The 15,350-nt window shown below is 55.0% G+C and overlaps 1 protein-coding gene across 1 annotated transcript in view; it reads left to right on the top strand.

Annotated features, from left to right (window-relative positions):
• Nucleotides 1-15,350, top strand: part of PRKCZ (protein kinase C zeta) — a 100,330-nt gene that overhangs the window by 84,560 nt on the left and 420 nt on the right. The window contains exons 10-17 of the mRNA XM_068985870.1: nt 688-785; nt 8,203-8,289; nt 9,635-9,770; nt 9,948-10,035; nt 11,102-11,221; nt 12,139-12,218; nt 12,566-12,655; nt 15,086-15,201. Of these exons, the coding sequence (XP_068841971.1) occupies nt 688-785; nt 8,203-8,289; nt 9,635-9,770; nt 9,948-10,035; nt 11,102-11,221; nt 12,139-12,218; nt 12,566-12,655; nt 15,086-15,201 (815 nt within the window). The remainder of the gene's footprint in view (nt 1-687; nt 786-8,202; nt 8,290-9,634; nt 9,771-9,947; nt 10,036-11,101; nt 11,222-12,138; nt 12,219-12,565; nt 12,656-15,085; nt 15,202-15,350) is intronic.

Below are 15,350 nucleotides of genomic sequence, written 5' to 3'. Positions count from 1 at the left end.
GGGAAGGCAGGCTACTCTGAACACATATCATTCCCTCTCACTTTCCCTGAAAGAAGGGGTTTAACTTAGGGAATTTGGGGGCCTGGGCCTCACGCAGCTCTTCTTTCTCGTGTTGGAATGAAACCAAAGCTGGGACTGTCAAGCTGACTTTTCTCCAGGTTTCAGTGTGGACTGTGAGGGAGACAGTCCTATTGTGGGAGCTGGTGCTTGGGAGATGAGTGTGGGGTGTGGGGAATCCTCCACTCTCTGTTCCTCCCGTCTTAAGTGGAGATGATAATACAAACCTTCCACGGCACCACGGGCAACACATGAGGCCAACTCACAGCTGGTGATGGTGGCTTTAGTGATGCTTTGGTAGAAATGGTGATAGCTGATGAGTCGTGATCCTGATGGTACCAGAGATGGTGATTGTGGTGGTGATGATGGTGAGGATGGTGATGGTGATAGTGTGGAGGTAGTGATGGTGAGGATGATGGTGATGACAGTGGTGGTGGTGACGACGATGGTGACCACAGTGAAGGTGGCAGATGGTGATGGGGACAATGGTGGGGATGCAGAATGTCTTAGTGGGCGTTTTCTTTCCTCTCTGCATTGTCTCCCCTCAAGCAGAGTTGACAGAGTTCCTCTCTTGCCTCCCCTTCTCCAGGATGTCTGTGAAGTATTCACACTCCCTGGCTTCTATTTCAGGATATTGACTGGGTACAGACAGAGAAGCACGTGTTTGAGCAGGCATCCAGCAACCCTTTCCTGGTCGGCTTACACTCCTGCTTCCAGACAACAAGTCGGTAAGATAAGGGGTGTTTCTGGGATTCTGCTGCTCTCTAGTCTGGACTGCGGAGAGGCTGAGTTGGCGTGAGGTTTCCGCTCTCATCTGCGGTGCCCTCCTGTTTGCAAGTGTGGGGGCTTTTTGGTTCATCACTTAACTTTGTTCTCAGCTGGTGTCATATGACTTGAATTTCATACAAATGAAGCTAAATTCTTTGATTCTATTTACAAAATATTTATTGAGAACATCCCACTGCATGGGATACAAGTGTGGGATTGGATGCTGGTATGGCCCTGTGAGTGGGAGGTCTGTCTCTGTACTTGGGGGTCTCACTGATAGTGGAATAAAGTAATAAACACCAGGAGCTTCACTTAAAAGCTTTGTATATGTTAGATTTCTGCTTTAAAATGGTTGGAACTACTGGTCTATGATAATCAACATAATCTCAATTTGGAATTTTCTTGGCCAGATGACTTGAACTTACACAATTTGTTTTATTTGAAAAATTACTGTGTTCTGGGTCAGAGTCCTCAGCGCCCGCCCCCAGGTTCAGTGACTTAAGAGAACTCACAGGACTTAACACATTGTCGAATTCAAGGCTGAGACTTCCTTCCTTCCGGGAAAGGGGATAAAGCAAAATTGGCAAAAGGCAAAGATGCTCGAGGTAAAGTTGGGAGGAACCCAAGCATGCACTGGCCAGAGTCCCTCTGCATGGGGTCCACAGGACTCCTTGAATTCCTCTGGAAGGAATCGTGAAACCTGGGGTTTAGTGGGGTGAGTCATGTAGGCACCTCTACCTAACACATGCCAAATCCCAAGCTCCCAGTAAGCAGCAGGTGTCCAGGGCAGACGTGGTGTTTCTGCAGCGTGATCACGTGAGGCAAGCTCACCGTTTGGGGAGGGTTTGCATCAGTGCAGGGAGCCAGTGACTCCACTGGAGTCGGCATGCAGCAGGACGGTCTCAGCCCCACTGTGCTCACTGTCTCTGCTTAGGGTCCTCTGTGAATGAGCAGTGTCACCCCCGCCCCCATGGGCCCCCTCACCTCCCCCATCTCCGCCCCCCTGTTCCCACAGAACTGGCCTTTCCCCAGGTCTACAGTTGTCCCCCAGCCCTGTCCCCAAGCTCAGTGATTCTGCCTCCTGAGAGGGGGTCTCAGCCGCCTCCGTTTCCTCCCCTTGAATCCTGGCCACAGCCTCTCGGGGCATTCAGTCCCTGGGGCACCAGGTTGTCACTTCTCCCATGCAGAAACTGAGCCGTGTTTGAAAACACGGATCTGAAACTTCTGACCACTTTCCCAGTTGCTTCTGACAAACATCCAGGCTCCTAGGCGTGTGGATGAGGCCCTGAGACCAGGCTCCACCCCAGTCTGTCCATCTTTGCCGTGCAGCCCTTTCCTCACCTCTTCTTCCCCAACCCAGGGTGCATGGAGAGCCCAGCACTTAAGTCCGGTGTGCTTTCCACGCCTCTGTTTGGCCCTGACCGGTCTTGGGATATGGGACAGACCTAGGGAGGGTGTGCTCCTGACTTCACTCTCCTAAATGGATTCTAAAATGGGTGACACTGTGATGTTCTGTTAACTTTACTACACGGAACATGAAGAGTGTGGACAGACAGGGGTGAGATATTTCAGCCTCACTTCCAGCTTCGTTCTTGGGAGCACAGCGCCCTCCGAGCTCATGCCCTGGCAACCCTCCGGTTCACATGCTCCCAGGTGCATTAAAGTTAGGATCACCCCTGTGTGATCCCCACGATACAGGCGCATATGATACCGCCTTTGCAGACTGCTGTGAGAAAACTCGTATAGAGCCCTCAGCACCACAGCTGGGAGGCACCCTGGAGCAGCTATCATCTGTGTCTAGTTTCCTTGCCTTTAACATTACAGAAAGTGAAAGTGACATCGCTCAGTCGTGCCTGACTCTTTGCGACCCCGTGGACTGTAGCCTACCAGGCTCTTCTGTCCGTGGGATTCTCCAGGCAAGAATACTGGAGTGGGTTGCCATTTCCTTCTCCAGGGGATCTTCCCGACCCAGGGATCAAACCCAGATGTCCCGCATTGCAGGCAGATGCTTTACCCTCTGAGCCACCAGGGAAGCCCAACATTACAGAACCCGGCAGTAACCTCTAGAAGCACCTGAAACCTGGATGGTTGGGGCAAGTGTCTTTCCCAGGCTGTTTCTCGGTGCCTGCTTGGACCCAGCCCCTCAGCATGAACTCCCTAAGAACTGAGCCAGGCATGCTCCGAGCAGTTGGTTGATCCTGGCACCTCATGGGTAGTCACAGTGTTAAAGGATGATTCTGTAAGTGCAGCCAGGTTCTCGGTAAAGAGGCACAGTGAGCGTGTGTCAGAGTTCACTTGACTCTCTGATTAATGAGAAAATAGTAAGAGGTCATGACATGCCCGCAGGAGTTCCAGGTCCCGCATGTGTTGGCTGATGGGGACCTTGGGATGGACAGATGCCCAGCGTAGAGCTGGCTGGGGGGCCAGGAGGGGTCTGCACCAGGCAGACCTCCTTTGCAAGTCTGTGGATGGTGTTGTTGACATAGAACCCACCGAGTTGGAAAGCATCTGACAAGTGCAGCCACCAGGACCCCCACACAGACCAGAGTGGACACTGCAGGGGGCAGCGAGGCCTGCGGCATTCAGGACGGCTGTGGGGATGTGGCTGGGACACCTGCTGGCTGCTGCACCACCTCCTCCAGGCTCCTCATGAGTTGTCGCCCCCGAGCACCTGCCGTGGGGCCAGGGGCCCACTGAGTCCTTGCAGTGCTGCCAAACAGTAGACACCTGCTCAAGCTGAGCTGTGCCCGTGGGCTCCCAGCAGCAAAAACCTGGTGAAAAAGCCCAGCTTCTTATGAGCAGTTACCAGAAGGGGAGCAGGTGGGTCTGCACTGAGCAGACCCAGGGTCCAGCCTGATCACCTACTCCTGATGGGGGTGGGGAAGAACTGGTTCCTGGGGGCCCTGGAGATGGCGGAAGTGCTCACGGGACACACCAGTGGCCACGATGCAAGAACCTGCACAAGAGGCTGTGAACCCGACAGGAATCAGCTTTGACCTTGAGAGGGCAGGTGCCCCCTCCCTAGGAGCATGAATCATAGTACTTTCAAAAGGTAGAGCATTTCTTCCTGTCATAATTTAAACCCAGAATAGAAAGCGGGGTGCTGAGTGACAGTGGGTGTGGGCGGAGCCACGTCAGCCTCTGTTCTCCATGTAGATCCCCTGAAATGGTCCACGTGCAGCCCCGACCCCATGGGCTAGAGTCTCAGCATGAGGGCACATGTGGGGAGAAGGGCGTTTCAGAAGGTGGCTTGCCTGCTGCCCAGTTTTGCTCACTGTACTTTTCACATTTTCTAGGTAGTGATATCCTCAGTGTCCTTCTGCAGCTGCTTCACTGTTTTGGTCTCTCCTACTTTGCCTGATTTCATCATCAGGCATGTCTCCTGTGAACGTGCAGTTCACGTTCCAGGCGTCCTTCACATGTGAGAGCATCTGCGTTTGAGCTGGACTCAGCCCAGCCGCACTCGCCCTGGAACTCGGACATGTGTTGGGTGGGGTATTGGGCACACATCCTTTACGGGGAGGTGGGGGCTTGTTTGTCCTCTCATCCAGGGGGAGGTTTCTCTGGGCCGGTGTCATCAATTTCCTGTCAGTGTCTGTCCCTGAGCCGTGGTCTCTGTCTGCTCTGCTTGCTCACAGTGAGCAAGCAGGATCATGTGAGCATCCTTCTGAGTCAGGGACCAGGTTCTGACCACATGGGTCCAGGAGTTGCCTAGCGTTTCTGATCTGTGTTTTCTTTGGGAACAAGGCTAGTCCATCCTGAGGTGCCCCTTTGGCTTTTGACCTCCTTTCTTGTCTGTCCTTCATTATCAGAAGCCTGGGCCCTTGTCTGATTCCTCTGTTCCTTTCTTCTGTCCTCGAGCTCCAAGGGGACAGAGGTGGCCACCCTGTGATTGGGGGGTCTATAACTGGAAGTGGGGCTCCAGATGTGGGTTCTGGATTCCTCCAAGTCGCCCAGTATCAGATCTCATAGACAGTAGCTGTGGTCCTGGGAAAAATACTTGACCTCCCAGCATCTCAATGTCCCTGTCTAAAATAAGGAAACTCCTAGAACCTACCGTGCAGTTCTTGGGTTAAGTTTCATACACAGGTGTGCTTAGAACAGCACCTGACATTTTGTGAGAGTTGTGAGAATTGTGTTCTTGTTATTTTTTTATACCGGGGGTCAGCACTTTTTCTCAGAAGACCAGATAGTAGTATCACCACCTTTGAGAGCCACATGGTCTCTATGACAACTACTCACTGGGGTGCAGACAGATGCAGGCAGTGTTCCAGGAAAGCCTTATCGACAGACATGGGTTGGGAAGTAGTTGCGGTCAGATGCTGGTGGCGTTACTCTTGATCTCAGCACTGTCTCATGTCATCTGGGTCCCCTCTGAGTGAGGCTGGTGATCTACCCCATAGGGCAGGGAGGCTGGCCTGACTTGGCCCTGAGATGAGAAAAGTGTCTCAGGTGGTCCCCTCCTGCCCCCTGGCACCCTCAACCCTCAGAGTGGCCAGCATTCCAGGTTTATCCTGGGTGAGGGGTCAGGTGGGTAGCATCCCTGGCCCCTACTTTGCAGCCTGGCTTCTGCCCTGGTCTCTGGCCCAGGAGTGGACTGTGGTGTGTAGGCCCCTTTCTGTCTTCAGCTCTTGATTAATCCTGTTTTGCGAGTTTTTGCTATATTTTGCACATTTAGTTAAGTACTAAGGAAACGTGACCTGCTGTCTCGGCCCTGAGGGAGGCTTCTTTCCTGTCCTGGCATCACACGTGTGCCAACCAAGCTATGCAATCTGGGGCTCATGGGCAGAGCCAGATGTGGAGCCGGGAGACGGGCCCTTGGCTGTGCTTGGCCATGGACATTGGGGTGTTTGTCACAGCAGCCAGCTTATCTTAGTCACTTGAAGCGTCATCATCGGAGTGAATCAGCCCCTGGTGGCTCTTAAGGGGTTTGCGCCAAAGAAATGTTGAAGGTAGTACACCTAAACTAAGACAACATCGTAAGTCAACTAGACTGCAATCTACATTTTTTTTTAAATGTCAAAAGTAGTGGTAATGTTTATCTGTAGAAGGAAAAAAATATCAGGGAACTGGGAACCCATGTGCCACATGGCATGGCCAAAAAAATAAAAATAACCACTCTGCTCTGTTGTTATAGCTGATCAGTGTTGCAGATTAAATTAATTCCTTGATCAGCAACTTACCTGAGACCCGGGGCCCCAGGCAGCAGTCACAGACCAGCCAAGTGTGCCTCCGTGTTCACTCCAGTCACATGGCTTCTGTTGAAACCCCTGTTATAGGCTTTCCTCCGGATCCAGAAAGCAAGCCACCATTGCTGCTGTTTTTCTCGGTTTTTAAACATCTCTTCTGCTCCCCGAGGCAGAAGATGTTGGTGTCTGTCTCCAGTACCAAGATGGCACTTCTTTCTGTCCATGTGGGCGGCCACTGTCCATTCCCTGGGGAATATCCACGTAGGGTGGACACGTCTCCTGGGGCAGCGCCATCCCTGATCACCGTGGCAAATTTCATTCTGTTGTTTGAAGTCACAGCGTTCTGAATAAATGCTCTTGTTTTTTAGTGGCGAGGCCTTGAGCCTCTCCCCAGGGCTTGAGCACCTTCCCCCAGGGTGGCTGCCAGGGTTCAATGTGCACACATGTTGGAACAGCGCGCGAAGGTCTGTGGGGGCTGTGCAGCCATCCTTGTCCTGTTTGTGCCACATCGGCAAGCCTTTTCCGTCTCTCACCTCTGTTATAGCGTGAAAGCAGCCACAGGCAAATGTGTGAGTAAAACTTAGCTACAGTGCAGACCACCCAGTGTCAGGGTCAGGGTCACTGGGCCCTCTCCAAGTATGAGAGCTGTACTGCCCTGCAGGACCACATGGAAAGCTCTGGCTGCTCCCCCAGTACTCAGCCCTCAGTCTCCATGTCTGCTGTATGCGTTTAGGAACTGTTTCTCGTGTAAATACGTGATCAGAGGCTTGGTGGGCGGTCTGTAGCTTGTTCACATGCTCCATGTGTGGGGCATCACCATCATCGCACCAGTGATGCAGACGGGCTGCCAGTGCTCAGAGGGGCTCCCTCTGTGTTCTCAACTCTCTGAAAGCCGCCCCTCTCCATACCTAGAGGAACTGTTGACCTAAAAATCCACAAGCTGGCCTCAGCAGGGCATTTCAGGGAAATCATGTGTGAATGTAATTTTGAAAATAGAACCTTATTAAATGTGAGGAGGATCCTATCAAGGAAAGAAGCCACAAGGTAAATTGTTTGGGGACCTGAAGAGCCCTGCTTGCCTCCGGAGGATGGGCCTGTCAATCACAGGCCTCTCCCACCAGCACCCCCACCCTCCTAGAGGCCTGTCAATCACAGGGCCCTCCCACCAGCACCCCAACCCTGCTATCCCACCCTCCTAGAGGCCTGTCAATCACAGGCCCCTCCAGCCAGCAACCCCACCCTCCTCTGGGAGGCCGGTAGCTTTGCAGATTCCCAGTGGCCAAGTCAGCATGTTCTACCCTCTTCCTCTGGACCTGCATGCAGCTTGGGGTGGGTCCCACGGGAGGGGTGCACGGGACCCTCCCATGGTTCCACCGAGCCTTTCCCCTCCCGACTGCCTACCCCACTGGCCATTTTGTGGGCTCTGCCTCAGGCCCTCCGGGCCAGCCACACCAGGAGGCTGAGCACCTCCTCCTTCAGCCTGCCCATCTCCCTGCCCCAGGTCCACCCAGACAGTGGCCAGAGGGTCACTGGCATCCCCCAGCTGGTGCACCCGCCCTTCTGGCTTCTCCAGCTGAGCCGGGCCCCTGTACTTGCAGGGTGGTCCCTCAGCTCTGCCCTCCTCCACCTCTCCGTATGCACCATCCAGGCCTCTGCTCCCTGGGGAGGCCTTCCACAGCAACCAGCCACATAGCGCCCTCCCAGCCCCAGTGAGCCCCCGGCCACCGGCCCTGCCTTATTTTTACATTTTTACCCCAAAGGCAGGCCAGGCATCATTGAAAGTGAAAAGTGAAAGTCACTCAGTCGTGTCTGACTCTTTGCAGCCCCATGGACTGTAGCTTGCCAGGCTCTTCTGTCCATGGAATTCTCCAGGTCAGAATACTAGAGTGGGTAACAGTTCCCTTCTCCAGGGGATCTTCCCAACCCAGGGATCGAACCCAGGTCTCCTGCATTGCAGGTGGATTCTTTACCATCTGAGTCACCAGGGAAGCCCTCTAAAGGCATCATTGGGAGAGTAAATAACTGTGTTGAATGACATGAGTGGTGGACGAGAGTTTCTCTCTCAAGTTTTATTTCATCAGGATCAGAGCTGAGGGGCTCCTGCCACTGACCCCAGAGTTGGATGGCCTGGTTGCTGCCTGCCTGGGCCTCTCAGGACAAGGGTGACCCCAGCCTGTGTGTCCTGCAGGTTGTTCCTGGTCATTGAGTATGTCAACGGGGGCGACCTCATGTTCCACATGCAGAGGCAGAGGAAGCTGCCAGAGGAGCACGCCAGGTGGGTGCAGCTGGGGCAGGGGAGGGCAGGCCACAGCCTGGAGAGTCCTGAGAGTGACCCGGCCTTGGTCCCGACCCTCGGCACACAGTGTACACAGTGATGCCATCTGGCCTCCACAGGATGATCTTTGTTACTAAATGATTCTCAGGGACACTGACCACATTGCCCCCGCCCCACTACACCCACCCCCCACAGCCTCGACCTCACAGGTGGGTGGGGCGTTTATTTCCACCCCATACACATCTCTTTCCTGTTTTCCCGTACTTTTTTCCCTTTTCCTCATTTCCTTACTTAAAAATAATTCCATGTGGCACTGTGAGTCACCATAGATCCTTTTTGGGGAGAGGCAGGTAATAAATCAAGAACCCCACACGCTCATGTTCTTTTTTAATTGTGAAAAATTTGCATAAAATTTCCACCTCAACCATTTTTAAGTGCATGGTCAGTGGCATCGGGCACATTCACGGTGCTGTGCAGCCATGCCGACCACCATCTCCAGGACCTTGGTCTCCAGTACTTTCATCACCAGGACTTTTTCCTCTTGCTGTACCGAAGCTCTGTCCCCGTAAAACACTCGTTCCACATCCCCTCCCACAACCCACACACCCCTACTTTGTCTCTGTGACTCTGACGCCTCCAGGGACCTCAGAGAAGTGGAATCCCGTAGGATGCATCCTCCTGCATCTGGTTTGTTTCACTCTGTGTCATGGCCTAAGGTCCATCCACGTTGGAGTAGGTGTCAGTGTCGGCACCTCCTCCCTTTTCAAGGCTGGATCCTATTCTATCACAGGAATGGACCACATTTTATCCTCATCTTTCGATGAACACTTGGGTTGCTTCCATGATTTAGCTGCTGTGAATAGTACTGCTGTGAACAAGGAGGTACAAATACCCATTTGAGCCCCTGTTTTCAATTATTTCGAGTTATTCACAGACGTGGAATTGCTGGGTCACATGATAATTCTATTTTTAATGTTTTGAGGACCTTCCAAGCTATTTTCCACAGCAGCTGCACCATTTTACATCCCAACCAGCAGTGCATGAGGGTTGCAGTTTCTCCACATCCTTGACAGCACTTGTCATTTTCTGTTCGAGGGGATGGGGGGCCCATTGTATAGTGGCTGTCTTGGTAGGTGTGAGGTGGTATCTCATGGTAGGTTTGGGTTGTGTCTCCCTGACCATGGGGATGCTGCCTGTCTTTCCTGGTCCTGTGGGCCCACATGTGTCTTGCCCAGTCCTGTTGGCCCATGAGTTCATCAGTGGAGAATTCCAACGTCTTGTGTCCTCCTATCCAGGTTCCTGGTTGGGTTCTCTCTGCTGATGACAGGTGTTGCCCCTTCCCCAGGTTCTATGCTGCTGAGATTTGTATCGCACTCAACTTCCTACACGAGAGAGGGATTATCTACCGGGACCTGAAGCTGGACAATGTCCTCCTTGACGCCGATGGCCACATCAAGCTGACAGACTACGGCATGTGCAAGGTGAGCATCCCGCCCACTGCTCCCGCCCACCCGCCTCCCAGGGTCGTGCCCAGCCTGGCACCCACTCCCTCTCACCCATGCCTGGTCTCTGGCACCTCCACGTGACCACAGTCCTCCCACTAGTGGGGGCGTATCTGGGCATGCCCTCCCTCCTGGTAATCGGCTTTGTCCTCACAGGAAGGCCTGGGCCCCGGTGATACAACAAGCACTTTCTGTGGAACCCCGAACTACATCGCCCCCGAAATCCTGCGGGGAGAAGAGTATGGTAAGCACGGGTGGGACAGGCACTCGGCTCTGAGTCTGGAGTGGACCATGACACCCAGACACCCCGAGCCCTGGGACCCTCCTTTGCCCAGGGACTTGGATCTGAGGCGGAGTGGACCCTGAGCCCTGGGAGCTGCCTCTGCCGGAGACTCTGATGGAGCAGAGAGAGAAGGAGGCAGTCCTAGTGGGGCTAACCCTGCCAGGGTCTCTGGGGAGCTTACCCAGCTGCCAGGAAGAGGGTTTCCTGACTAAATTGCACTAAAACACATACCCTTACTTCGTCCAGCCCCAGGTCATCACCTGGCCGCAGTCCCAGCTGTGGTCCCATGTGTTCACCTGGGTGTGCCCTGGCGAGGTCACTGGACAGGATCCCTCTGGTCAAGGAGCCTGAAAGGCTTGGGAAGGAGAACACAATGCAAAGACAGGCCCCAAGCAGAGGTCCCAAGCCACTGGTGCCGCCCATAAGTGTGGGTTCCCCAAACCCACCAGAACCACCCACAGCCCCTGACACTGGAGTGCGTCCACACTCTCTCTGGATGTGAAATGAAAATGAGATTAGAACATATGTACATATATGTCTGTATGTGCACACCCCCTGCGTTTTGGGGTTCTGCTGTTTTCCCATCACAAATACTCTTTCAAATATTTCCACATATTTTCTTTGCCATTGAAATTGGGGGGTAGCAGGGCGAACAGGTTCTCTCCCCCTCAGATCCCTGGGCACCCGGGAGGCCAGGACAATTGAAGTCACTTAGTAACCAAACAAGGAGGATGGACAGCAGCCGTGGTCCAGAGCAGAGTCTATAGCCTTCCTAGGATGGGGGTCCTGTGTGTGACAGAGATGCACACCTTTGGACATCGGGGGTGGCTGGCTGTCCCTGGGCTTCCTTGACATGAAGACAGCTTTGCAACCACCAGGACAATGAACAGAGTGGAGGCCAGGCCGCCTGGGAGATGCTGGGGACACCCAGCCTCAGCTGTGGTCCAGGTCCAGGTCACAGCTGTTGCCCTGTGACTGGATAGCACAAATGGAGAGTTCTGGCCTGACCAGCCTGGCTCTCCCTCAGGGTTCAGCGTGGACTGGTGGGCGCTGGGCGTGCTGATGTTCGAGATGATGGCAGGCCGCTCCCCCTTCGACATCATCACTGACAACCCCGACATGAACACTGAAGACTACCTTTTCCAAGGTGCGCGGGCCATATGTCCCGTTCCCTCATGCCCTGCGGGTTTTCCCCTTTTAGAAGTGGGGGTGAAAGAGTCTCCTGATTGGTTTCCGTGGCTGCCACAGACTAGGTGGGGCCACCTGTCCACTACTGGCTCTCAGGGAGCAAAGTATAGTGGGCAGGGGGATACTGCTCTTTCACATCCACAGGAAAGAATCTGTCCTGATTTGGCCCAGGCCCCCTTCTCCCCACCTCCAGTATGCACCTGAGTCCCAATGGGGGCTGTGCTCAGCCTCAGCTTCTTGCCATCTGGGCCCCTGGAACAGAACTGACTGCCCCCAGGATGCTGGCCCAGGCTGTCCCCACAGTGCTCTCTTGCACCTGTGGACATGGAGAGGCTGTCCCACAGTGCCCTCCTGCGCCTGTGGACATGGGGAGGCTGTCCCACAGTGCCCTCCTGCGCCTGTGGACGTGGGGAGGCTGTCCCACGGTGCCCTCCTGCGCCTGTGGACGTGGGGAGGCTGTCCCACAGTACCCTCCTGCGCCTGTGGACGTGGGGAGGCTGTCCCACGGTGCCCTCCTGTGCCTGTGGACGTGGGGAGGCTGTCCCATGGTGCCCTCTTGTGCCTGTGGACGTGGGGAAGGTGTCCCACAGTGTTGTCTTGCACCTGTGGATATGGGGACACAGGACCAACTGAGCTGGCATTGGTTCATCCCTGATCATGAGCATGCCTGATCGTGGGCACCAGGGCCTCCGAGGCCTGGAGACCTTGCTGGGGTGCAGGAAGAGGCCCAGGCCACCGTGACTGCCGTGACCCTCCTGCCCAGAAAAGGTTTCCAGTGCCCTGCAGGCTGCTGGGAAGAGCTGACAGGCTAGGGTCGAGGAGGGGGAGCTGGAGGAGGGCCAGCAGAAGGAGCAACTCTCTCCTCCGGTCCTGCAGTCATCCTGGAGAAGCCCATCCGGATCCCCCGGTTCCTGTCCGTCAAGGCCTCCCACGTGTTGAAAGGATTTTTAAACAAGGTACGCTTGTGGCCCCCGAGGCACCCCAGTGGCCATGGCCGCAGCCCTTCCTCAGCTACTGAGGTTGAGGCTTTACCACCTGGTCTGCTAGTTCAGTGCTGGACGTGGGTGTGACTCTGCTTCCTTCCTTGGTCCTGTGGCTGCTTATTCACCTTGACAAAAGCTAATGAGGAGAAATTATGCTGAAGAGGCATTTCCTGAAGGAGCTTAACCCGCTGGGAGGGAGCAGTTTCACCTGGGTGAGGGGCCGGCCATGGGTGGTTTGTTGATGCTGTTTAAGACCTGCTACTGAGTAGGGCTGCCCTGCTCTGTGCTGACTTGTCCTCATTTGAACTCTGACCCCCCAGGACCCCAAGGAGAGGCTTGGCTGCCGGCCGCAGACTGGATTTTCCGATATCAAGTCTCACGCCTTCTTCCGCAGTATAGACTGGGACCTGGTAAAGTGGTTGGAACCGGATACCCACCTCCGCGAGGGGGGAGGGACCTCCAGGGGGCAGGATGGGTGGAAATGGGGATGCATTGGGAAACACTGATTGAGAACAAGGAGGCGGGCTGTGACGAGGCCCTGGGGGCAGTGCTTCCTGAAGGTCCTGAGAGCAGCCTTGCTGGGGCGTCCAGTTCATGCTGTGCTGGGTATCCTGTGGGGATGTGTTTTCGTGGATGAGCACAGCCATACACCCATTGATTGAGCTCCATGTCCACGCCCTGAGTCAGCTCACAGATACTTCACTTAGCCATCTAGCTAGTCCCAACTAGACACCCAGGTGCGCTGTGGCCCTTCCCCCCACAGTGGCCCTTGACCCACCCAGTCCTGGGGACTCAACCTTCTGGGTCTGGGCCTTCTCCCACCCCAATGCTGCTACCTGGGTCTGAGCTGCCCACATCGTGGACAGTCCCCCGTTTGCTGCGTGGGCCCTGCCAGCAGCCGCCTCCTCCACTGGGCCTTTAGGAGTCCCTCGCTGCCAGGCCCACTCCTGCCTCAGGGCGGTGACACAGCTCTGCCCCCTCCCAACCTCCACCCACCACCTCCTTCAGACTACCTCAGCACGCTCACTCCCAGCCCCTTTGGGCCTCCTCTTTCCCGTCACACCTCAGGGCTAAGTGGCGGGACTCTGGGAAGTCGCTCTAGGGCAGCACCATTCCAGTTCACTGCTTGTCACTGAGAGCAGAGGAGGTGACACTGTGTGTGACATTCCCAGGGGGTGGGTGGGGGGTGGGGGCAGGTGCTGAGCAGCCATGAGGCTCTTAGGTTAGGGATGGGGGATGGCCTTGGAAGACCCTGGGCCAGCACCTGGCTACATTTTCCTCATGGTCTGTTCTGACTTGCTATTTAAATCTTTTTAAAGCAGCCCGAGACCTAAAGTAGGGAAAATAGTACTAGAGAAATGTTCCTTTTTCCCCTTTTTATCTGAATATATTTCATGCTAACAAGAATATGGAAACTTGCCTGACAGAAGGCTGGGGGAGAAGGGAAGGCCTTATGTCCCCAGAAGAGTGTCCAGGGTGTGGCCATGCCCACCAGCTCCCGGGGCTCTGGGATCGCAGCGTGCACATGGGCGTGTGGGCATCTGCACGCATGCACATACACACACTGGTAGCCCCCTTCTGCCAGTGGGTTCAGCCCATCCCCTCTGTTCCGCACCCCCCTCCTGCATCCCCTGGGTGACAGAGATAGGCGTGCCTCTCCAGGTGGCCTGGGTGTGCTGGCCGCAGCCTTGACACTACCGGGCGTGACTGGGGATTCATCTCTATGACACTCTCACTTCCTGTACCAACTTCGTTAGCAGAACCTGTGTGTTCAGCTTCCCAAATTCCCCAAAGTTATGGGACCTGTTTCAACTTTCCGGGCCCAGTTTGCTTTTATTGCCATAAGTGGTGTTCCTAAGGGCCCTGGCCCCACAGTGCAAAGACAGGGTATGAGCTGAGGTGGACTGAAGGCTTATTTCTGACTTGGCTGGAGCTCTCTCCCTACGCGGGACCTTGGGACAATTCCATGTCTCCAACCCGGTCACATGGAGGCCTCACCCAGGCGGGAGTTTCCAGGCTGGCTCACTCAGGACCCTCCAAGGGAAGGCAGCAGTCAGTCCTGAAAGGCCGAGGTCATCCACCCCCTGTCCCGGCTGTGAGAGCACAGTGGTCCAACTAGAGGGCTGGCTATCCTCTGGCTCCAGCTTCCCTTGTGACGGGGACGGTCCCTCCAGGCAGGGACCCCCATGCCTCAGTGTGGCTCTCTCTCAGGTCTGAGGAGCAGGCCTGGCCCAGCACCCGTGTGCAGCAGACACCTGGTGGAGGGAGGGGAGAGGAGGTAAAGAGTGTGTGAACCTGGGGGCCCATGCCCCCCCCCTCAGTGATTGGAGCCACTCTTGAGTTGCTCCATCTCTTCCAGGTGACTCCACCCTCTCTAGACACCACCATGTCTCAACCCCCAAGATGACAAGTGCATTCCTTTGGGATTAGGAATACTAGTCAGGAATACTAGTCTAGGAATACCAGAAATGGCCATTTAAGGCGTCTCGGGAGGAGGGGTCCCAGTGGAACACAGGTATCCCTACCAAGCCCCAGCTCTCTTACCACTGGGGTTCCAAGATTAAAGCTCCCTAAGCCAGCCTCCATTGGTTTAAGGAGCAGGGTTGCAGGCCCTCGATGGTGTGGGGTATGTCTCTCATGGCCTGTGCTGCCAGCACTTTTCAGCTCAAGTAGAGTTTTTCTGACTTCGGCGGAAATTTCTCCTACACTTTAGAGAAAAACAATTGGCCATCAAACGAGGCGTATATACTTAAGCACCATTTCTTCTGTTTGATTCTGTGGTTTGAGTTTGCAAAGCGCTGAGTCAGCGCAAGTGGCTCTGACCGTATATCTTCCTGCAGCTGGGGAAGAAGCAGGCCCTCCCGCCCTTCCAGCCGCAGATCACAGACGACTATGGCCTGGACAACTTCGATACGCAGTTCACCAGCGAGCCGGTGCAGCTGACTCCCGACGATGAGTAAGGCCTGCACTACGGTGGGGTGGGGTTGAGCTGCAGGGTCAGTCAAGCTGCAGGGGCGGGGAGGAAGAGTCCCAGGTGGAGGCAGGGCATCCTGAACTGCTGGGAGGAGGCATCCCATGCAGGGGTGGGGCGTCCTTAGCTGTGGC

The sequence above is a fragment of the Capricornis sumatraensis genome, chromosome 14 (assembly GCF_032405125.1).
Source record: "Capricornis sumatraensis isolate serow.1 chromosome 14, serow.2, whole genome shotgun sequence".
Classification (NCBI taxonomy): Eukaryota; Metazoa; Chordata; class Mammalia; order Artiodactyla; family Bovidae; genus Capricornis; species Capricornis sumatraensis.
This window is presented reverse-complemented; position numbering and strand designations above follow the sequence as displayed.